General features: G+C 42.6%; 1 protein-coding gene and 1 pseudogene across 1 annotated transcript; both read right to left on the reverse strand.

The window, feature by feature from the left end:
• Positions 1–4,263: 4,263 nt before the first annotated feature.
• On the reverse strand, positions 4,264–5,479 carry LOC149016202 (F-box protein At1g49360-like). Its single transcript, XM_089156707.1, has 2 exons — positions 4,985–5,479; positions 4,264–4,659 (listed from the first exon to the last, which is right to left on the reverse strand). Exons 1-2 carry the CDS (start codon positions 5,477–5,479, stop codon positions 4,264–4,266), a joined length of 891 nt encoding a protein of 296 aa, XP_089012833.1.
• Positions 5,480–15,526: 10,047 nt separating this feature from the next.
• LOC149016203 (eukaryotic translation initiation factor 3 subunit D pseudogene) lies at positions 15,527–22,369 on the reverse strand (annotated as a pseudogene).
• Positions 22,370–23,132: the final 763 nt, after the last annotated feature.

Genomic DNA, 23,132 nt, shown 5'->3' on the forward strand with positions numbered 1-23,132 from the left:
CATTCTATTGAACCCAAATCGAAGGATGGTTGAGTTACTAATATGAAATATCAATTAATAGTGAGAAGAAAAGGCAAGTACTGTCAAACTTAATGCATCTTTTACTTAAAGTGCATCGAAAAAAAAAAGAAAAATTGGTGTGGCTGCATTTAGAAGAAGAAGAAGAAGGAAAAAAAAAAAAAAAGAAGAAGAATCAGTTGTTTGGGAAATAATATCATTGAGAGAAATACTTTATTTTTTTTTCAGTGCATACTATTTTGCCTTTTTGCTTTATGGCTTCTATAAGTTTTTGAGAACCTGAAAAAAGAAAAGAAAAAAAAATGATTATGACATATTATTGTGATTCAACTCATTCCTTTGGTTTCATTTTACCACAGTTTCCTTGTTTTTCCATACCCTACCTAAAGCCTCATTACAACCTATTAAAGACCTTTGGATGTATGTGTTTAATTCAATGCTTAGTGGTGGAGGTGTGATTTCTTTACAAGCCTATGGTAATTATCCTTCTGTGATTGATTTGAGTGACTTTGTTACCCTTAAACACTGAGTGTATAGAGTGAATCCAAATGAGAGGGTATTGGATCTTGATGCATGTTGAATCTGATGATTTATTGAAACTAGTTCATTCATGTTGATTGATGAAATTTAGTTGAAATTGTTGAGTCTTAGTTGAAATTCAATATATTTTTGAAATCTTAGAAGAAAAGAATTTTTAAAATAATGCTTGAGGACAAGCAATGGTTTAAGTGTAGGGGAATTTGATAGGTCATTTTATTGCATTAATATTATATCAAATCCTTTATATTTTAATGAGACTAATTGCTTGTTTTATTTGGATATAGACAGATTATAGCATTCGGATATCAAATCTATAAAAAGAATGGTTAGAACCATATTGACACATTTTTAAATCAAACCAAATAATCACACCCAAATTAAGATGGAAGATTTGATTATGTCAAAAGCTAGAGGTTTGATCTTTGCCCAAATCAGAAGGATTTTCGTAAAAAGTCTTAATTCAACAAGCAAATATTTCGTTCTTTCTTGCAATCAGACATCTAAGGAAGAAGCTGAATTGAAAAGTGACTAAATTGGAAACCATTGCATTGGCAAAGATGAAGAAAGGAAATAACTGAATTGGAAAGAATTGCATTGCCAAAGCGAACGATGGAAATAACAGATTTGGAAAGAATGCAGAATTGGCAGGAATCCTCTATAAGAAGGAACGCATTTTCAGAGATTGGAGAAGACACACAAGCTACAACAAGAGGAAGCCACAGTTCTGAGGAAGAACGGCACAATGTTTTCTATTTTCATTTCTTTGTTTTTCTTTTCCATGTCTAGCTAATTCTAGCTTTCGATCAAGATTAATGGAAGTTTGATTTTCACAAATTGTGAGACTTTGGATTATCAGTTTTCTGTAATTCTCAGGTATTTATGCGTTTTCTATATTTATTATGTTATTGTATTAATCCTTAGACAATAGGCTTTTTGTTTTATGATTAATACAATACTCAGTCAATTCTTATATAAGTGACAAATAGCATTCTCGAATGGGTAATCAATGCCCTGGAGAGTTTGCTATGAGAATGTATATCCTAGTTTAAATAAACAAGGCTTTTCTGGGTTTATTGATTAGGGATTGGGTCTTTTAATTTTTAATGCGATTAATAGAGATAACTCAAAGGACAGATCCGAAGGTTATGTTTATTAATTAGGGAATAACTCAAAAGACAGATCCGAAGGTTATTGATAAAGTAGGGAAAGATTGGTTGTTAGAGGACTGATCTTCAATGACCATAACCAATCTACCCGAAATTAAAGTTTTTTATTTTTTAAGTCAATGATCAATTGAGAGAATCAATTCTGAAGTTGAATCTTGATCGAAAGTTTCTATTATTCTAATTTTCTTGTTAACTACTGCATTCGTTTATTTTTATTTAATTTGTTGATTCAAAACTCCCCAATTTTTATCAAAGAATAAATCTTGACCAATCTCTGTGGATTCGACCATACTCACTACTAATACAAATTCAGTTGAGATAAGGGTACCCATTTGGATGATGGGTTTTTATAGTGTTCCATTTTTATTTTTATTTTCAGTGGGATGCAACCAAAAGAGAGAAGTAAATTATAGTTTTGAGTGGTTTTTGCTTTTCTCTATAGAGGAAATCAATTAAACACAAGTTTCAAAATTTAGGAATATCTTACCTTTATCTTTTTCAACACTTCTTTTATAGTGGAATGATGCACACACAATAAGTAATGGTTTCAACAATAATTTCTCTTATTCAATATGAGAAAGAAAAAAGTGATAACTATTAAGCCATTAGTGCGTCTGAAAATCTTTGTTTTCTTTTGGGCAGAAAATATTCCTGAAAATCTAAAAGGTATTAATGTGATGAAACCAAAGACGAAGAAAGTGAGAATGAGGGTGGGGATTGTGGGAATCATCTCTTTACAGAGATATCTTCTTATTCTTCTTTGCTTGAAATTTTAATTGGCTGAAGTACATGAATAGTGTCAAGGCTTTCGAGCTGCAGCTCCTAGTAAAAGTTCATTAAGAGTATTTGTATCGAGTTGCAAACCTAGAAGGTGTATATGTAATTTTCTCTTTTTAATTTCATATATAAATAATCATTCTTTTCTTCATAATTTTACAATAATTTGTAGTCATGATTTTGCAGTTCTGGGTATCATAGAGGGACATGAATTGAGCTATGAGCAGTTTGTGACCAGTCTCATAATGTCCTGTATTGATGCCACCGGATGGTGTAGACAGTTGGAGGCACCACACTGAATGAATGAGCAAAAGATGCTAGCATATGTACCTTCAGCATTCGTGTTGTCAAGTGATTAGTTGTGGCCTTTGGCTTTTACTGAGATCGGTTGTGTTATTTTTATTGATCAAAACAGTTGTATTTATCATCCATCTGATTCCAACCCATGATTTTGTTTTAAATGTTTTAATGAACTTCTTGGTGTTGAAGCATTAGGGTATTTAAGAATCATGTTTTTATGAAATTCTTGGTGTTGAAGCATTAGGGTAATTAAGAATCATGTGGTTAGTTGTAGCTAAGGTTTTTCAATTTTATGTCGTTTAACAGGATACTTGAACTACTTTTTGAGTCATTTCAAGAATCATCAATCATGTATATCCAGTTTCTCATTGCCACTTTCGAGTTCAGAGTAGCATCCAACTGAGTTCTTACTTGGATAACAGGTAGTGTTGGTTCAGCTAGTGTCTTGATGCTCACAAGGCCATCCCCTCAGAAAATTTTGATGACAGAAAAGTTTATAACTTTTGATTATGAGCTGTTCCATGTTGTGTTTAGACCAAGCGCTTGCCTTGCTGCTGGAGCTTCAGCTACTAGTGTTTGAGTTTGTGTAACCAGTATGCTTCACAATACCTGCAGTAAATGACACCCTTAATCACACCTTCGATACCAGCATGCCCAAAATAAAAAAGTGTTTTAAGTAATGGAGACACTAGAAAAGTTTTAAGTATACTAGAGTTTAAGTAAATTTTCTATTTACTTAATTCGCCTTAGGTAGCTGTTCAGGAAAAATCAGCACTCTACCAATGGAGACACTAGAAAAGTTGGGAAATGAAGCCACAAAAAAGTGTACAGCGAAGTCTAAAGACTAACATTTTTTTTTTATGAAGTCTAAAGACTAACATGAGTTTGTTTTAACAAAGTAAGAACCAGAATTTCTGCAACTAAAATGAGTTCCCCACTGTCAAAATAAATGAATGCGAAAGCAGAACAGGAAAAAAAATAATTGTAACTCCCAAACAGAGGTCAGCCATTCGTTTGAAGTCGTCCTGCTCAGCATTCAAATTATTAGGATTTGCAATTGCTGGTTTCAAATTGATAATAGTAATCAGTTTATAAGGTCTTTCAGTTTGAAAACCATTCTGTCAGCTATAATCCCTGATAAAATTTGTGAAATGTAAGTGCTCTTAAAGTTAAACCTCTAATTTATTCAAAGGATCATCAAACTTCATGGCGGTTTGATTTATGAAAATCATGCCAAACACAGCCAAAGTAAATGGGTCAGGCTGATCTGAACCTTCTGATAATACAACATCATGCTAATCAAAATATGAAACAGATAAATTTAAACAATCAAAGACATTGAACAAAAGTCCCACAAATTAATCTAGTTCACTACCTAGCAAGAAGTCGGTCAGTGTTAATAGAATATAAGAAGAAAAAGTTGTAGCTAGTTATATAGCTAGCCTTTGTCATATACACAAGATTAAACTGGGCTTGGTGTAATCCAGATACGTTTCTTACCAAAGGGTCCTTGAGGATAGGCTGGCCATGGCTTAGGCTGCTTGTCTGCCAAATCGAACAGACGAAGAATGTAGTCACAAGAAGTTAAAACTGGGATGTCACTATCAGCCTCCTGGAAATATACACAGTTACCTTTACATTCAGGGAAGTCACGGGCAGAGAAATATGAAGGTGGACTCAGACTTGGAAAATACACATGGTCACCTAAGTTCTTCACTTCAGACCACTCGGCATCATCTATATTTCCTGTGCTGCTGCTGTTCTTCTGCCAATCTAACTTGTGAATTGAACACACCATTCTAAAGTCGTACCATTGAGTGATAACAAACAAGTCATCATTGTCAGATTCAACCAGAACCTGCAAATTGAAGTTACCACGTAAATTAAGACCATCTAAATGAAGATATGCCGGCCTCAGTATCTGCTTAATACTAATCTTAATAGTGGTAGGATTTCCATGACCAATCGTAAACTACTACTGCTTCTCTTATCCCAACTTTTCCGCCAGATTCTAGTGTAATGATTTGTTGCTTGTAGAATATGACATCGTAAATTATGTTCAAAAACTCTCCTTCAATAAAAGTCCATTTCTTATCTCCAAATTTGGAGATAAACAAGAGACAAGTATCGACCCAGACAATTGTCATGAAATCAGAGGAAGATGGGCTTGCTGATAGTACTACCTTATTAACACGAGCTTTATCTCCTCCCAAATAATATATATCCAATGATGGAAGGTCTATGCGGGCTTTGGTGAAAGGATTGAAGAGGCCGAGGGACAACTTCCCTTCGAAAATCAGCCAACCATAGCAGGATGTAAGAAGAAAATCCTGATTACTCATCTCCAAGGGGAACTCAACGAAATAAGATTTATTTTCGACAATGCTGAAGAATTCATAGGTTCTTGCTCCTCCTCCTCCTCCTCCTTGTTTTGGATCAAAAGGAAACATCATTAAAAGAGGGAACTGGCGAGGGAGTTGGTTGGGAGTCTCTGGTAACGCTGATCGCCATGAAACGCAGACTGCTCGTAACCGAATACGATCTGCATAGAGGGTGAGGCGCTTTGCAATCCCGTCTAACAACTCTTCCGGAAGATCAGCCCAATTTCCCGATGCTGCTGCCGCCGTTTTTCTCTTTTTGGTACAACCGGCTGCTGCTGCTGCCATTGCCAATTCCATATATTACGAATGGAGATTCTTGCCGAAGAACGATCGTTATTTGAATATGATAACGACCAATTAACACCTGCAGGAAGATTAATCTATGTATCTCTGGAGGTTTTACTTTTACGGTTGAGAAGAGTTTATATAGGGATGAGAAATAAGGAGGCGTAAATTAGAAATACCAATGTCGACATTGAGTACAATTCAGACTAGGAAACTTAAATTACAATTCAAAACTTAAATTACAAATCGATGTTCTAAACTAACACAGAATCCCATGGCGAAAGGAAAAAAATGCTTACTTGGATATCAAGAAAGAGCAAATAAGGAGGCGTGAATTAGAAATACCACGACATTGAGTACAATTCAGACTAGGAAACTGACGATAAGGATAATTAGCAATTCAAAATTCAAGACCAAAACAAACGGTGGTCCAGAACCCCGGAAAAAAAAAAAAAAAAAAAAAAGGGGGGGGGAAAAAAAAAAAAAAAAAACCCCCCCCCCCCCATCTTAAAATGGATTTCCCCCCCCCAAAAAAAAAAACTCCCCATCAAAAAAAAAAACCCTCCCCCCCCCCGCTCCCTCTCCCCGTGCCCCCCCCCCCCCCGCGCGCCCGGGGGCACCCCCCCCCCCCCCTCGGGGGAGAGAGGGCACCCCCCTCGGGGAGAGATGCACCCCCCTCGGGTTGATGCTTCTCTTCCCTCATAAAGGGTCCCGAGTGCCTCACTCGGGACAAATACATCTCTTTTTGTCATCTGGTTTCTTCCTTGAAGAAGGTCCCGAGGGCCTCATTCGGGAGAAACACCTCCCATATGAGATGGCTCACTTCTTCCCTAAAGAAGGTCCCGAGGGCCTCATTCGGGAGAAACACCTCCATATTGGCAGATTCATTTCTTCATTGGAGAAGTGCCACACTTGGGAAAAATATCCAACTCTAGCATTTCTCAGAAGACTCTCTTGACTAAGTCAAGAAGAGTTAGTTACTCATAAACACTCAGCATATCTATTCCGAGAATTAGGGAGGTGAGTCATCATAACGGCGATATCAGGTGCGACAAAGAAGGAGCCGTTATTCCACTACACTCACTCCTCAACTATCGATCCGGAATCTAAGGAATCGCCGCCTCCAGGTAACTTCTATATAAACCTACCTCCAAGATGGAGAAAGGTAACGAGAACTTTCATCTGAGTACTTACTCATTACGTTCTTGAGAACTCTCTCAAGAACCTTTATTGTTACCTAGGCTGATTTGAGCGTCGGAGGCGGTTCCTCGGCCAAAACTAGGCCGGACCGTTCTTGCTTTCTTTGTGTGTGCGGGCATCTCGGTTATTCCAACTTGGTTGGAGAGCTCTTAAGGTGGTCATCTCAATATCCGACTCTCGAAGAAGTTCTATACGCAACAATTTGGCGCCGTCTGTGGGAAACCGTCACGAAAAGTCATGACGAGACGTACCACACCTCAGGTGACAAGTTCTCAAATTCTCACTCGAGCGAGAGAAAGGGAGACAGAAAACGGACGTGTTGAAGAACAAACTCTCCCTTCTCTAGATCGACAAATTCCTATTCCAGAGGAAGGTCAAGAAGGAGTTCCGGAGAATCCCCCGTTAACTATTCCAACTCCATTTGGAGAGGGCGGTTCGAGTCAACCTCCTATTCCAGCGACCGTGGCCGATTTGCAGAATATGCAAAGAGAAGTCCAACAACAAATGTTGGAACTCCAAGGAGTTGTTCGAGGCTTAGTCCATCAGATCGGGGTACCATCCGGACCCCCCAGAAATTCCCAAGAGGGACGAAGGCGTGAAGCCGTCCGTCAGACTCGGGATAAGCAACGCCCGATGAATGAAGAAAGGAGAAATCCCAGAATACCAAGAAGGCCAGCCGAACGAGTTGGAGAAAGATCTCAAGGAGTGCATATTGAAGAGCCACGTCCCCGAGAGGATCGGTCGAGGGGAAGTGTGTTCCACCGTTTGGCTGGGCTTAGGCAAACTCAAGATTTACCTAGAAAAGGGCGCGAGAAATGAAGGAGTTCGGGAGCAAGAAGGAGAAAGTCACGGAAGAGGCCATTCTAGATCTAATAACCCGAGAGGGTCGGTTAGTCAATATGGATCTTCTCATGGACCAACTTCCCAATATTCTGATCTTGGAAGTGTTCGGTCTCCGCAAGTGCGTCAAGAGGCGCATGGTCTCGGGAGAAGATTAGATGCCATGGAGAGACGGCTTGATGATCGGGACCTCGATGACGACTATGATGTGGTTGATAGAGAACCCTTCTCAGAAGAAGTCATGAGAGCACCTCTTCCACCGAACTTTATCATGCCGACATTCACTCCCTTTGAAGGTAAGTCCAATCCTCGAGAACATATTAGTTATTTTAAATCGGTCATGGCTGTTATTGGCCGAGAAGATGAGCTATTATGCCGAACTTTCCCGGCATCTCTCAAAGGCCCGGCGATAAAATGGTTTTCTAGCCTACCGCCAAGATCCATCCAAAACTTTCGAGAACTCGGGAGAAAATTTATTGCCCGATTCCGAAGTTGCATCGGGAGTAAGAAGACAGCAGATAGCCTTTTTGCCATCAGGCAAAAACCAAATGAGTCCGTTCGGGACTTTCTTCTCAGATTCGATAAAGTGGCTATCGAGGTAGAAGAGTTGGATGATATAGTGGCGTACAATGCGCTATGGAGTGGAATAACCCAAAGACGTTTGCTCGAGGTATTACTCCAAGACAAGCCGAGGACTTATGGAGCACTTCTCAAGAAATGCCAAAAACAAGCAACGGTTGCGAAGTTATCGAAGCCCGAGAAGAGTCCACAAGAGGCGTAAAGGAAAAGAAGAATTATGGAGAAAGAGGTCAAAATTCAAATGCTCGGGCAAGAGATGACAAAAAGGGAGTTTGGAAAGAAAAACAATGAGACTTTACACCTCTTAATACTAAGAGGTCGGAAATTCTATTACGGATCGAAATAACGACAATTTGAAGTGGCCGGGCAAGATAAGAGCCCGACTCGAAGATAGGAATATGACAAAGTATTGCCGTTTCCACAAAGACTACGGTCACCATACGGATGAGTGCAGAAATCTAAAGATCGAGATCGAGAAGCTCATCCGAGCAGGGCAACTTGAAAAATATCTTGCGAAGAAGCGACAAGATCGAGAGAAGTCCCCACCTAGATCAACTAAAAGACTCGGATCCAAAAGTCCCGAGAGGGCGGATAAGAATCCCGAGAAGAAACCCGACACTCGGGAGTTTTCCCCCATTTACATCGTTTTGGGAAATCCGACGGAAGAATCCATTAAGAAGGCGAAGCAAAAGGCACGATTCGTTGGATCAATGCAATTGCCAAGAAAACGAAGAAATGACTTATGCCCAGATCCAATAACCTTCACCGACGAAGATCTCAAGGGCGTCACTTCTCCTCACGACGATGCTATAGTTATCAAAGTGAAATTGGCAAACCGAGAAGTTCACCGAGTTCTTGTGGACACGGGATCTTCCGCCGACTTACTATCTTATGAAGCATTTAAGAAATTGAAGTTTGAGGACGAGATGATGACTCCATGCGGGACTCATTTATATGGGTTCGCCGGGTCGTCCGCCATATCCGAAGGGACTATCCAATTGGATCTAAGGATCGGGACCTCCCCTCGGGATGCAGTCGTCCAAGCAACATTCATGGTGGTTCGGGACCTTTCAGCTTACAACGTTCTACTCGGGAGGCCAACTCTTAACGCCTTAGGGGCGGTGGTTTCTCCAACACATATGAAGTTGAAATTTCCAACCACAGCGGGAGTCGGGGAGTGCTCTTCGGATCAGCGACTCTCCAGACAATGTTATGTGAATTATCTTAAGAAAGTCAAAAAAGCCGAGAGATCGGGCAATACAATGAGTATTGAAATTCGGGATGATCGGGATGAAGAAGCTATGCGAGAGAGCCGAACCAGTTGAAAAGCTTGAGCGAATTCAACTTCATCCGGATCTTCCCGAAAGAGGGACTATGATCGGGTCCGAACAACCTACGGAATTCAAGGAAGAACTCACCGAGTTTCTCCAAAACAACCTAGATGTATTCGCGTGGTCGGCCGAAGACATGCCCGGAATAGATCGAAGAATTGCAGAACATAGCTTATGGATAAGGGACGATGCAATTCCAATGATCCAAAAAAGAAGGAATTTTTCGCTCGAGAAACATGCCGCCATCGGGGACCGAAGTGGAGAAACTAGAGCAATCGGGTTTTATAAAACCCATAGAATGCCCAACTTGGTTGGCGAATGTAGTCATGGTGAAGAAAGCCAACGGCAAATGGAGAATGTGTACAGATTACACGGACTTGAATAAAGCATGCCCAAAGGATTGCTATCCACTTCCTAGGATCGACCTTTTGATCGACGCTACAGCAGGACATGAAGTATTGAGCTTCATGGATGCTTATTCGGGATATAATCAAATTATGATGAATCCCAAGGACGAGAAGGATACGGCCTTCATGACGGATCGAGAAAGTTACTTTTATAAAGTAATGCCATTCGGGTTGAAGAACGCTGGGGCCACTTATCAGAGAATGGTAAACAAAGTCTTCAAAGACCAAATAGGAAGAAATATGGAAGTATATGTGGATGATATGCTCATAAAGAGTATCGTCCGAAGAAGTCATTTGGAAGATCTTGAAGAAGTTTTTGATACTTTGAGAACATACCAGATGAGGCTAAATCCGGAGAAATGTGCTTTCGGAGTTTCTTCCGGAAAATTCCTTGGGTTTATGGTATCCCGAAGAGGAATTGAGGCAAACCCGGAAAAAATCAAAGCTTTGCTCGAGATGGAGTCGCCAAGGACGGTTAGAGACATCCAATGTCTAACCGGAAGAGTAGCAGCCTTAAACAGATTTATCTCACGATCGGGTGAGAAATGCTTGCCTTTCTTCAAAGCTCTTAAAGAGCTCGGGAAGGCAAAAGATACCTTATGGACCGATGAATGTCAGCAAGCGTTCGAGAAATTGAAGGAGAAGCTCGGGACTCCACCTCTCTTAGCCCGACCTTCAACGGGAGAACAATTATTCACATACTTAGCCATTTCTCCAGCGGCAGTAAGCGCGGTCTTAGTAAAAGAAGAAGGTACTTCACAAAACCCTATCTATTTCATAAGTCATGTTTTAATAGATGCCGAGACACGATATCCGGATGTGGATAAACAAGCTTTAGCACTTGTAATCGCATCTCGGAAACTCAGACCATACTTCCAAGCTCATCCAATTGTAGTCTTGACCAACTTCCCGTTGAAGAAGATACTACAAAAACCAGACTTAGCCGGGAGAATGGTCACATGGGCTATTGAGTTGAGCGAGTATCAAATTGAGTATAGAACTCGTCCAGCCATAAAGGGACAAGTTCTGGCCGACTTCATTCTTGAGAATAGCATGCCTAGTTCGGGAGTAAAAAATTCACCCGGTCCGAGTTATGGACTTTACATGTTGACGGCTCGAGCAACTCTTCGGGGAGTGGAGCAGGACTAATGCTTATCAGCCCGGATGGGTTCACTATTCATTATGCTTTAAGATTCAACTTTAAAGCCTCTAATAATGAGGCCGAGTATGAAGCCCTCTTAGCAGGACTAAGACTTGCCCGAGCCCTAAGAGTCCGAGAATTGGAAGTCCGAAGCGACTCGCAGTTGATCGTGAATCAAGTTCGTGGCGTGTACGAGGCAAAGGAAACAAGAATGGCAAATTACTTAGCCAAAATTGATGATTGTCGCCATTATTTCGATCATCTTGAGATAAAGCAAATTCCGAGAAAGGAAAATGAAGTAGCAGACGAGTTATCCAAGTTGGCTTTATCCAAATATTCGACCTTGGGCTCAGCCGTTTATATTGAACAGTTAGAAATTCCTAGTATTCGGGAGGCCGAGGCGATGGATATCGAAGAAGAGCTTAGTTGGATGAGCCCAATTATAGCATACTTGAAGAATGATATCCTTCCGGAAGACGTCAAGGAGGCTAAGGCAGTTAGAAATCAAGCAGCGAAGTTCACCATTATTGAAGAACAACTTTACAAAAGATCGGTCACACAGCCTCTTCTAAAGTGTGTTGGCCCTTCTCAAGCTCAATATGCCTTAGCCGAAGTACACGAAGGAATATGCGGAGCGCATATGGGAGGCCGAGCTTTGGCCCATAAAATAATACGCCAAGGCCTTTATTGGCCGACTATTCAGAAAGATGCCGTAGAATATGTCAGAAAATGCAAGCAATGTCAACTTCATGCATCTCTGTTCCGAAGACTCCGGCTGTCCCTCTTACATCCGTCTCCAGTCCGATTCCCTTCGCCATGTGGGGAATGGATCTGGTGGGAAAGCTCCCTAAGGCCGCCAACAATAAAGAATATTTGGTCGTGGCAATCGACTATTTCACTAAGTGGGTGGAAGCCGAACCTCTCTCATCTATTACTGAGAAACAAATGGAGAAGTTCTTCCAAGAAAGAATCATCTACAGATTTGGAATCCCAAAGATCCTTGTGACTGACAATGGAAAGCAATTTATCGGAGCCGGCTTCAAGAATTTTTGTGAAAGATATCACATTGAGCATAGAACATCATCCGTGGCGTATCCGCAGAGCAATGGGCAAGTTGAAATAACCAATCGGACGCTGTTGGATGGAATAAAAAAGCGCTTGGAGACAAGTCGAACCAAATGGGTGGAAGAATTACCAAGCGTCCTTTGGTCATATCGCACCACGGCTAGAACTCCTACGGGAGAAACACCTTTTCGGCTAGCCTACGGCACAGAAGCACTTGTCCCGGTGGAGGTATTGGCAGAATCAAAGAGATATACTGACTTCAATGAAGAAGCAAACGAAGAAGGCTTGAAGAGTAATCTTGATCTAATAGACGAAATACGGAGCATGTCAGAATACCGGAATCAAAGATATCAAAACCGAGTAGCTGGATACTTCAATACTCGGGTAAAAAATAGAAGACATCGTACGGGTGACTTAGTGCTCCGCAAAGTTGCGGCTTCAGACCCAAGAAACCAAGGCAAGCTCTCACCCACATGGGAAGGACCTTATCTCGTCGAACAAGAGACGAAACCAGGAACCTACAAGCTAAAAAGCTTGGCCACGGGCGAGACAATTGATCGAACTTGGAATTCCATGAACCTTCGGAAATTCTATCAATAGAATTAATCCAAATATGTAACATTTGCAGGTAAAGTCGAAAGACCATTTGATTTTCAATAAATCCACGTCTTCATTGCCGACATCTATCTCTTGGAATTATTCAATGGCGTTACACTCGGGACCTCACTCGGGTAGCCACACGGGAGTTTTCCCCACCTCTCATGAAAGTCCAAGTGAGACTCTCATGAGATGGAATTATTCAATGGCGTTACACTCGGGACCTCGCTCGGGTAGCCACCGCGGGAGTTTTCCCCACCTCTCATGAAAGCCCAAGTGAGACTCTCATGAGATGGAATTATTCAATGGCGTTACACTCGGGACCTCGCCGGGTAGCCACGCGGGAGTTTTCCCCACCTCTCATGAAAGCCCAAGTGAGACTCTCATGAGATGGGATTATTCAATGGCGTTACACTCGGGACCTCGCTCGGGTAGCCACGCGGGAGTTTTCCCCACCTCTCATGAAAGTCCAAGTGAGACTCTCATGAGATGGAATTATTCAATGGCGTTACACTCGGGACCTCGCTCGGGTAGCCACGCGGGAGTTTTCCCCACCTCTCATGAAAGTCCAAGTGAGACTCTCATGAGATGGAATTATTCAATGGCGTTACACTCGGGACCTCGCTCGGGTAGCCACGCGGGAGTTTTCCCCACCTCTTAAGAAGAGCCCAGGAGAGTTCTTAACAAGCTTAAGAACCCAAGAGCGCTCTTCAAATCAACGAAGAACCCAAGAGAGTTCTTGACAAGTTCAAGAACCCAAGAGCGTTCTTAAGAAGAGCCCAGGAGAGTTCTTAACAAGCTTAAGAACCCAAGAGCGCTCTTCAAATCAACGAAGAACCCAAGAGAGTTCTTGACAAGTTCAAGAACCCAAGAGCGTTCTTAAGAAGAGCCCAGGAGAGTTCTTAACAAGCTTAAGAACCCAAGAGCGCTCTTCAAATCAACGAAGAACCCAAGAGAGTTCTTGACAAGTTCAAGAACCCAAGAGCGTTCTTAAGAAGAGCCCAGGAGAGTTCTTAACAAGCTTAAGAACCCAAGAGCGCTCTTCAAATCAACGAAGAACCCAAGAGAGTTCTTGACAAGTTCAAGAACCCAAGAGCGTTCTTAAGAAGAGCCCGGAGAGTTCTTAACAAGCTTAAGAACCCAAGAGCGCTCTTCAAATCAACGAAGAACCCAAGAGAGTTCTTGACAAGTTCAAGAACCCAAGAGCGTTCTTAAGAAGAGCCCAGGAGAGTTCTTAACAAGCTTAAGAACCCAAGAGCGCTCTTCAAATCAACGAAGAACCCAAGAGAGTTCTTGACAAGTTCAAGAACCCAAGAGCGTTCTTAAGAAGAGCCCAGGAGAGTTCTTAACAAGCTTAAGAACCCAAGAGCGCTCTTCAAATCAACGAAGAACCCAAGAGAGTTCTTGACAAGTTCAAGAACCCAAGAGCGTTCTTAAGAAGAGCCCAGGAGAGTTCTTAACAAGCTTAAGAACCCAAGAGCGCTCTTCAAATCAACGAAGAACCCAAGAGAGTTCTTGACAAGTTCAAGAACCCAAGAGCGTTCTTAAGAAGAGCCCAGGAGAGTTCTTAACAAGCTTAAGAACCCAAGAGCGCTCTTCAAATCAACGAAGAACCCAAGAGAGTTCTTGACAAGTTCAAGAACCCAAGAGCGTTCTTAAGAAGAGCCCAGGAGAGTTCTTAACAAGCTTAAGAACCCAAGAGCGCTCTTCAAATCAACGAAGAACCCAAGAGAGTTCTTGACAAGTTCAAGAACCCAAGAGCGTTCTTAAGAAGAGCCCAGGAGAGTTCTTAACAAGCTTAAGAACCCAAGAGCGCTCTTCAAATCAACGAAGAACCCAAGAGAGTTCTTGACAAGTTCAAGAACCCAAGAGCGTTCTTAAGAAGAGCCGGGAGAGTTCTTAACAAGCTTAAGAACCCAAGAGCGCTCTTCAAATCAACGAAGAACCCAAGAGAGTTCTTGACAAGTTCAAGAACCCAAGAGCGTTCTTAAGAAGAGCCCAGGAGAGTTCTTAACAAGCTTAAGAACCCAAGAGCGCTCTTCAAATCAACGAAGAACCCAAGAGAGTTCTTGACAAGTTCAAGAACCCAAGAGCGTTCTTAAGAAGAGCCCGAGAGAGTTCTTAACAAGCTTAAGAACCCAAGAGCGCCTTCAAATCAACGAAGAACCCAAGAGAGTTCTTGACAAGTTCAAGAACCCAGACTCTTAAGAAGAGCCCGGAGAGTCTACAACTAAAACCCAGCGCCCAAATCAAGAAGAGTCCGTCGACCCAAGCGCAGGCCCGAGAGTCCAGACCCAGGCGCCTTCATCAACGAGAACCCAAGAGAGTTCTTGACAAGTTCAAGACCCGAGCGTTCTTAAGAAGAGCCCAGGAGAGTTCTTAACAAGCTTAAGAACCCAAGAGCGCTCTTCAAATCAACGAAGAACCCAAGAGAGTTCTTGACAAGTTCAAGAACCCAAGAGCGTTCTTAAGAGGAGCCCGGAGAGTTCTTAACAAGCTTAAGAACCCAGGAGCGCTCTTCAAATCAAAGAAGAACCTAAGAGAGTTCGAAGGCGTTACACTCGGGACCTCACTCGGGTAGCCACTCGGGAGTTTCCCCCACCTCTCATGAAAATCCAAGTGAGACTCTCATGAGATGGAATTTTATCCATGAGATACATTTCTCCCCAAGTCCTTCATTCGGGACCATATTCGGGACCATGAAGACACACGAGACCAGTCAACAGAGAAGCTTAATGCATCAGTTTGAAGAAAACAACAAGTTGCGCAACTATTCAAAACATTTGGCCAAAGGGACCAATATTACAGAGAAAGCGCAAAGTTGCGCAAAATTCAAACATTGTTTATAAAAATTCCAAACGTTTCTCAGAAAACGGAAGGAAGAAAAGGCTGAAGTCTTTCACTTCTCAGGAGAATTCTCACGCTCGGGAGGATTGTCTTCACCAAGCCCGTCGCCACCGGGAGCTTCTTTCTCAAGACTCTCTCCAGAGCCCCCCGCTTGATCTTCATCAACATAGAGAAAAGGGTCGGGAGGGCTGAAGGGTTCTTGGCAGTTAACCCCTTCGGGTACGGCTCTTTGAAGAGTCTCATAAACTCTACCGTCTAGCATTCCGCCTAATTCCTTCGGGTTAGGAATATCGACCCGTCGGAGAACAGCAGTGAAAGCATCATTAAGCCCGAGGCGGTAGGTAGAAGCAGAGAGAGCCACCTGGAGATTCTTGAACTGAGAAGTGCCGAGGTAAGAAGTGATGATCTCTTTCTGGACCACCTCGGGCACCTCATCGGCACTGACGGGAAGTTGCCTGGCAATGGACTCCATCTCAGCTTTCTCACGCCTTAACTTCTCCATTTCTTGAAGGGCCTCTTCCAAATTTTCCTTGGCCTCGGAGAGTTCCCCCTGGAGAGCCGCCTTGCTTTGGGATATCTCCTTCAGCTTCAAGCCCCTTTCTTCGTCACGTTTCTTCAATGACCTGACAGTCTTAATAGACTCAGAAAGGTCTGCGGCGGTGCGTTCCTGATCTTCCTTCAGCTCTCGAAGCTGATCTCTCAAGTGCTCGGAACGAATGAGGCACTCGCCCATGTAATGCGCCCCTCCAGAGAAGAACCTAGAGAAAATACGGAATACCACGTTAAAGAAATCACTTGGAGAACTATGAGGGACTAAGGATGGAGAATTACCTGTAGGCGTTGGCATAGAATTTGTCGTCCGAAAGATCCTTCAGATACTTTCGGTCCGAAGGGATCATCCCCTCAAGAAGCCAAGATCCGGCGGTGTTGGAGTCCCCCCAGCACGGTGTCCGAAGAAGTCGGATCCCAGCCGGGAACGAAGACGGGGGGACTTTGGAGAGTCCTCCTCGGCAGCCTTCTCGCTCTCCCGAGCCCTCTTCAAGGGCCTTCCCGAGCGGCTTGAGGGAGAGGCCTCGGGGAATACCTATCTCGGGAGGCCCCCCTCCCAAGGAGACGCTCTTCCTAGCGGTCTTCTTGCCCGAAGGCTTGGACGACCCCGGAGCGCCGAGAGCTTGGACAACGGGACCGTGTCCGAAGCACCACCTTTCTTCGCTGGCTTTCGGGCGAAAGCCTCTTTGACATTCCCGGTTGTCAATGCCCGAAGAGCGTCGATGTCCAATTTGCTAGACACTGCGACAACAAACGAAGAAAGTCAGAAAGTGCAAAGATAAGAAAAATATACAAAATTGAAGAATGTCAATGAAGAAGGGGCTCACCCGGAGAAAAGCCCCACAATCGAAGAGCAGCCGGATACTCGGGTAAATATCCGTGAATTGCGGCTGAATCTCCGCCGACTTGGATGATCTTTTCTAAAGTTGCTTCTTCGGCAGCGGATAACTCAATGGGATTGTTGAGTCTTTTAAGATCAGAGTTGGATTTCTTCACAAAAGAAGTTGGGAATGGCGGCGGAACTGGGGGCTGACAAAAGAAAAAGTGATGTCTCCACCCTTTGGTGGAGGTAGGCATAGACTTCGGCAAAATGATGTTGCCCGACCATTCCACAGCGTCGGTTGCCCGACGAAGAAGAGAAGAGAGAGCCAACCCCCTTTTGATTGACTCTTAACTTCAAAGAAACGATGAAGAAGGGGGAATGTTGGTTCGACTCCCACATTATGACAAAAACCAACAAAGCAAGAAACACTTCTCCAACTATTCGGAATAAGGTTGGAGGGAGAAATTCCGTAATGGACGAGAAGATCTTCAAAAATTTTCTGAACGGGAAAGCGAAGACCTCCTAAGAAGGCATCGTAGTAAAGGGAGAAGGCCCCGTTCGGGGGCTCTCCAACCCGACTAGAAGAAGACGGGAGCTGAAAGAGATAGTCTTTTGGAATTTCGCAGAAATCCCTTAGACGCTGGAGATATTTGGGGCTGAGATCTCCGGGATAGAACTCGGGACCCGAAGACTTGAGGTTATAGTCAATGTGAGAGGGCGTCTTGGGTTTGTTCCTTTCTTCGAGAATTGCTTCTTCGGAGAGCAATTCGGAGAAAATAAAAGCAGGCCAGCGATTGTGGCAATCTTGGGGACGAGAAAGGGGTGGGCGAGGCGAATAATGTCTCTGACTCACTCGGAATTTACTAGGAGATTGATTAATACTATCAACCTCCCGTTCATCCGAAGAATCCATAGAAAGACCAAGGTTGACTAAGTCCGTTCCTAAGTCGGAGCAAAGAGGTTCTTGGTCAAGAGGGTCGTCCCTAGCTAAGTCAGCAGTCGCTCTCACAATACGAGAGTCCGAAGAGCCAGAGAAAGCATCTTCACTAGAATAATGCGTGGATTGGGTTCGGGAAGATGTCTCGGGACTGGAGATCGTGGCAGTCGGGACCTCCAGTCGGGAAGGGGCTCGGGCTATTTCCTTGCCTTTTCTTAAGTTATCCATAATAAGGAAATGACAAAGGAAAGAAATGAAGAAAAGTTAGAGAAACTTACTGGTTTGAAGATTGGAATAGCGAGTTGGAGAAAGCGAGTTGGAGAAAGCAAGCAACGCAGTCAGGGGACTTCAAAGGGAGTTTGCAAGCAAAAAATTGAAAATGAGGTTTGAACCTCTATTTATAGTGAGGAGTAGGAAGATGAAGAGACACATCCAACGGCTGTGAATCAAGCAAAGCGACGGTTGAGATCTGGCACATGAAAGGTCGCGATCCAACGACCAGCAATGAACAGACACAACGGTCAAGATTAAGGGACTCAAGATCTCAATCAGACGGCCCTTGATCGAATAGATCAACGGCCGAGATAACACGACCATTCGCATATCAGGAGCAGCAATAAATGTGAATTAGTACGACGGTTGGGAATTGCTAAGGCCTTGGAGAAATAATGGCTCTCATTCAAGACGACGTCTTAAAAGTTTCTCCAAGAAGAAAGAAAATTTTCTAAGAAGCCTGGGAGTAACATTCCATACGTTCGAGAAGTCAATCGCACGGAATGGGGGGCTCTGTTGTGGGGAAATATAGTCCCGGTCCACCCCCCCCGGGAGAGAGGCACCCCCTCGGGGGAAGGCACCCCCCCTCGGGGAGAGAGGCACCCCCCCTCGGGAGAGAGGCACCCCCCTCGGGAGAGAGGCACCCCCCTCGGGTTGATGCTCCCCTTCCCGGGGGCTCACTCCCTCGGAGAGGGTCCCGAGTGCCTCACTCGGGACAAATACATCTCTTTTTGTCATCTGGTTTCTTCCTTGAAGAAGGTCCCGAGGGCCTCATTCGGGAGAAACACCTCCCATATGAGATGGCTCACTTCTTCCCTAAAGAAGGTCCCGAGGGCCTCATTCGGGAGAAACACCTCCATATTGGCAGATTCATTTCTTCATTGGAGAAGTGCCACACTTGGGAAAAATATCCAACTCTAGCAGTTCTCAGAAGACTCTCTTGACTAAGTCAAGAAGAGTTAGTTACTCATAAACACTCAGCATATCTATTCCGAGAATTAGGGAGGTGAGTCATCATAACGGCGATATCAGGTGCGACAAAGAAGGAGCCGTTATTCCACTACACTCACTCCTCAACTATCGATCCGGAATCTAAGGAATCGCCGCCTCCAGGTAACTTCTATATAAACCTACCTCCAAGATGGAGAAAGGTAACGAGAACTTTCATCTGAGTACTTACTCATTACGTTCTTGAGAACTCTCTCAAGAACCTTTATTGTTACCTAGGCTGATTTGAGCGTCGGAGGCGGTTCCTCGGCCAAAACTAGGCCGGACCGTTCTTGCTTTCTTTGTGTGTGCAGGCATCTCAGTTATTCCAACTTGGTTGGAGAGCTCTTAAGGTGGTCATCTCAATATCCGACTCTCGAAGAAGTTCTATACGCAACTCAACCCAATAACTATATTTCCCCCCCCCCTTTTTTTTTATCCCCCTAAAAAACCCCCCTCCCCCCAAACCACAAAAAAAAAAAAAAAAAGGGCCCCCCCCCCACGGAAAAAAAAAAAAAAAAAACACACTATAAAAAACCAAACCCCCCCCCCCACCCCCAAAAAAAAAAAAAAAAAAAAAACACCCAAAACAAAAAAAAAAAAAAAAATCACCCACCCCCAACTAACCCTCCCCCCACAACACACAACAAAATAAAATTTGTGAATAATCAATTATGGTAATAGGTTATGTATAATAAACAATAATCATTGGTTCCCACATGATATAATATATTATATAACAAGGTGTCTCGTGCAAGGGAGGTTCTTGATCTCAATTTGCACTGATTGATTTCTTCATGAATCCTGAAATAAGAAGATCTTTTAAGTCCCTGTCAATTTTTTTTTTTTTTTTTTTTTAATGTTGGTCTAGTATCTATATTGGTTCAAGCCTCAACATTGCCTTTTTTTTTAAAGAAAAAATGGTAGAATCCCCCATTCAAAATACCTTCTATCTAGATTTTTCTCCGTCTCAATAAGATAATCTTCCCCTAGATAATCATTAACAAAGATGTCTTCTAGCCCATTGAAACTATGGTTTTGGCAAATATTTGAGATTTCCTATTCGGGGTGAAAGATTTAAGAAAGGGAAGTTTAATCAGGTGGTAGCTTCTATAAAAAATCAGTTTGCTAGGTAGAAGACAAACTCCCTCGTTCTTACAGAAAGGGTTACACTCACAAAGTTAGTCCTTATAAGTATGACAGATTATACAATGCAAATTAATATTATCCCAAGGGGTATATTAAGTGAAGTGGAAAAGCTTGTTCGATCTTTCATTTGGGGGGATTCCTCTTCTTCAAAGAAGATCCATTTGGTGAGTTGGAAGACCTTGTGCCTTAGCAAAGATGATGGGGGGTTGGGTATGCATAAATTGGCCCCTATGAATGAGGATTTCATCATGAAGCTAGTTTGGAATATTTTTTTCATCAAGACAACTTGTGAGTGAAAGTCCTTATGCTCAAATATATCTTCATTAGGAGAGGTGTGCTTTTAATGGTAACTGAAGCAGATTCAAAGTTGTGGAAATGGTTGTGTAGAGCTGCTTCGAATGTTTTGGAGAACTACATTTATGTGTTTCGTAATGGTGAATGGATTCCTTTTTGGTAGGGACATTAGGTGGAACCTAACCTCTCTCTAGTTGATTCCATGATTTTTCCCATTCCTAGCTCTTTGGCTTCTAAAAGGGTGGATCATTTTGTTCAAAGTGTTGTTGATGGCATTGGGATCTCCTTGATGCGATTTTGAGCTAAGAAGCTTTGAGGAAGTTAGAAAATGTGGAGTATGAGTGTTGAGGGAACTTTTTCTATTTCCTTAACTTATAAGTGCTCATGCATGTTGAGCTGGTGATGTAAAATGTCTCCTCTTTTTTCCTTTTTCTAAACTTGGTGGATCCTACTTAGTATTAAAAATGGGTTAGGTGTTTGGTATCATTAGGAAAGCCTTGGAAAAGGTAGAAGGGGTGGGAAAAAATAGAGTTTCTAATAAATTCCAAAAGAGGTTTTGAACAAAATGTAAAAGTTTTTTGGGTCTTCTTGTTCTTGAGATTTGCAAGAAAAATGATTTCTCTCTTGTGTTCTTTTATCCATTGTTGTTTCATTGAAGATTAAGATTGGATTGAAAGGTTTTATTCAAGAGCTTGAAAGTAGAAAGGTTTATTTTAGATGTTTGAGAGGTAGTGTGACCCATTTGAGGTAACATTATACTATTCTCAAATCTTATACTATTTTGGAATTTGAAATAGTAGAATCCTTCCCTATTGAGGTAGCTAATCTTGAACATTTCGGGCTAGAATCCTCCTCGGGCAATGGCTCTTCCTCGTAATCATTTTCAAATGCATCTGCCGGAACCTCGTATATCCTAACTTGCGGCTTCAATGGATCTTTTTCCAGAACATACTTTCCCTCATCCAACTTCATTCACGAATCCACAATGGGCTTGACAATTCCCCACATGTTAGAAGTGTTCAAATTAATCTGGGTGGCAAACTCCATCGGCTTATACCCAGCCACAGTTAAGATAACATGATTATAGTGATCTCGAGGATGAACCCTAGAAACATAACCCACCTTCATCATGTATGCACTTGCCAGCAGTGATTGGGCAGTCCACTTAGCCAGTTTGTTGGCATTGTTCTTCAGCTCTGTAGCCTATACCGCCCCTCTTTGCGTCTCGAGCTTCTGCCTCCAATCAACTCCCGAATACTTGGGATCGAATTCATTAAGGGCATTCAAGGTCGTGAAGGCCTGTTGGCCTTTCACATCTGTGGCACCTGAAGGTCACACCGAGCAACAAGGTACATATCATCATCAAGCTTCCACCTACGGTAACGATAAGCAACAGAAGCGACCTCTTCTCCCTCGGCAGCAAAAGGATTGGATTCCTCAAATGCAACCTTATTACCATCCCTAACCAAAAGCTGCTGCGAGAAATTCTGGTTAATGTAAGCGGCTTCAACACTCAAAGCATAAGCAGAAATGATATCTTCCTTAGCTTCGGGCAAGGGCTCCTGCGACGTCTCGTTAACGGACTAACCGATCAAGTTGAGAACCATCACGCTTATCAGAGAACAACTTGTTCGCAACACGCTGAATCACAATATCCCAATAATAAACCAATCTGTCAGCGCACATCAAAGTAGAAAGAATTGTGTCAGTGGAAAAGACAGTGGCTTTATAATCATTGGCGAGACGACGGATGACGGGATCGTCTGTAGTGGTAATCTTGAAGAAGTTGCGATTTTTAAAGCGCTTCTCGTTCTTTGGATTGACACGTAGGTTCGGACGTCAAATTCGCCACAGAAGAGGAGATCTTCGGTATGGGAAGACATTAATTAAGGGATGAGAAGATTTAAACATTCACGATTTAATTAATACGCATGCAAATAAGATTCTGATCTTTAAATATATACAGTCTTCTTTATATATTTTTTTTCCCTGTAGGTAATTGCAATGAAATCCTCAGATGGATCTCGAAAAGGTAATAATCCAATGCATGATCCATAGATATGGTAATAATCCAATGCATTTGATGGTTCTTGGAGAAATAGCGCACATCTACCCCATACAACATTTTAGTGAGAGGACTAAAATCAGAATGTGTGGATAGAGACACTTACACTTATCTTGCAGATCAGAACCAGCAATTGAAAATCTTGACCTTGCAAGAAATATCATTGAAATAAAAAATAACGATAAAATGGGTTTTTGTTGCTTAAAACGAGCACAAAAGAATGACACCTGAAAAATGCTAGCTGAATGACTAAGATTAAAACCCTAATCTGAATCCAGGGTTAAATAGATCTAATTCTCTCCCCCCCTCCCAAATATACCCGATTTAGCAAGAAACCCGCCATTGGAGGTTTCCTCGACATTGAATAAAATTGCCAAGTGGCCTTTTTACCATCACTGAGTCATTCTGTTGCCTAAAATGAGCAACAACTTCCCTGGATGACTTCTCTGTTCTAAAACTGAGCCACAACTCTTGTAATAACAACTCTCATTTGATCTCTACAACAAAAGAAGAAATGCTTCCTCTTAATCTAATTTAATGCTGAAGGAAACAGAGACAGTAGATGTAGATAATAAATACTT

The sequence above is a fragment of the Hakea prostrata genome, chromosome 5, assembly GCF_041222555.1.
Source record: "Hakea prostrata isolate BN-2017 chromosome 5, UWA_Hpros_2, whole genome shotgun sequence".
NCBI classification, from domain to species: domain Eukaryota; kingdom Viridiplantae; phylum Streptophyta; class Magnoliopsida; order Proteales; family Proteaceae; genus Hakea; species Hakea prostrata.

Bases quoted from the DNA above. Each gene is read 5' to 3' on its own strand.
- LOC149016202 (XM_089156707.1), bottom strand. From the start codon at position 5,479: ATGGAATTGGCAATGGCAGCAGCAGCAGCCGGTTGTACCAAAAAGAGA. The intron at 4,660-4,984 runs GTAGTACTATCA...TTCAATTTGCAG, and splicing joins ATAAAGCTCGTGTTAATAAG to GTTCTGGTTGAATCTGACAA.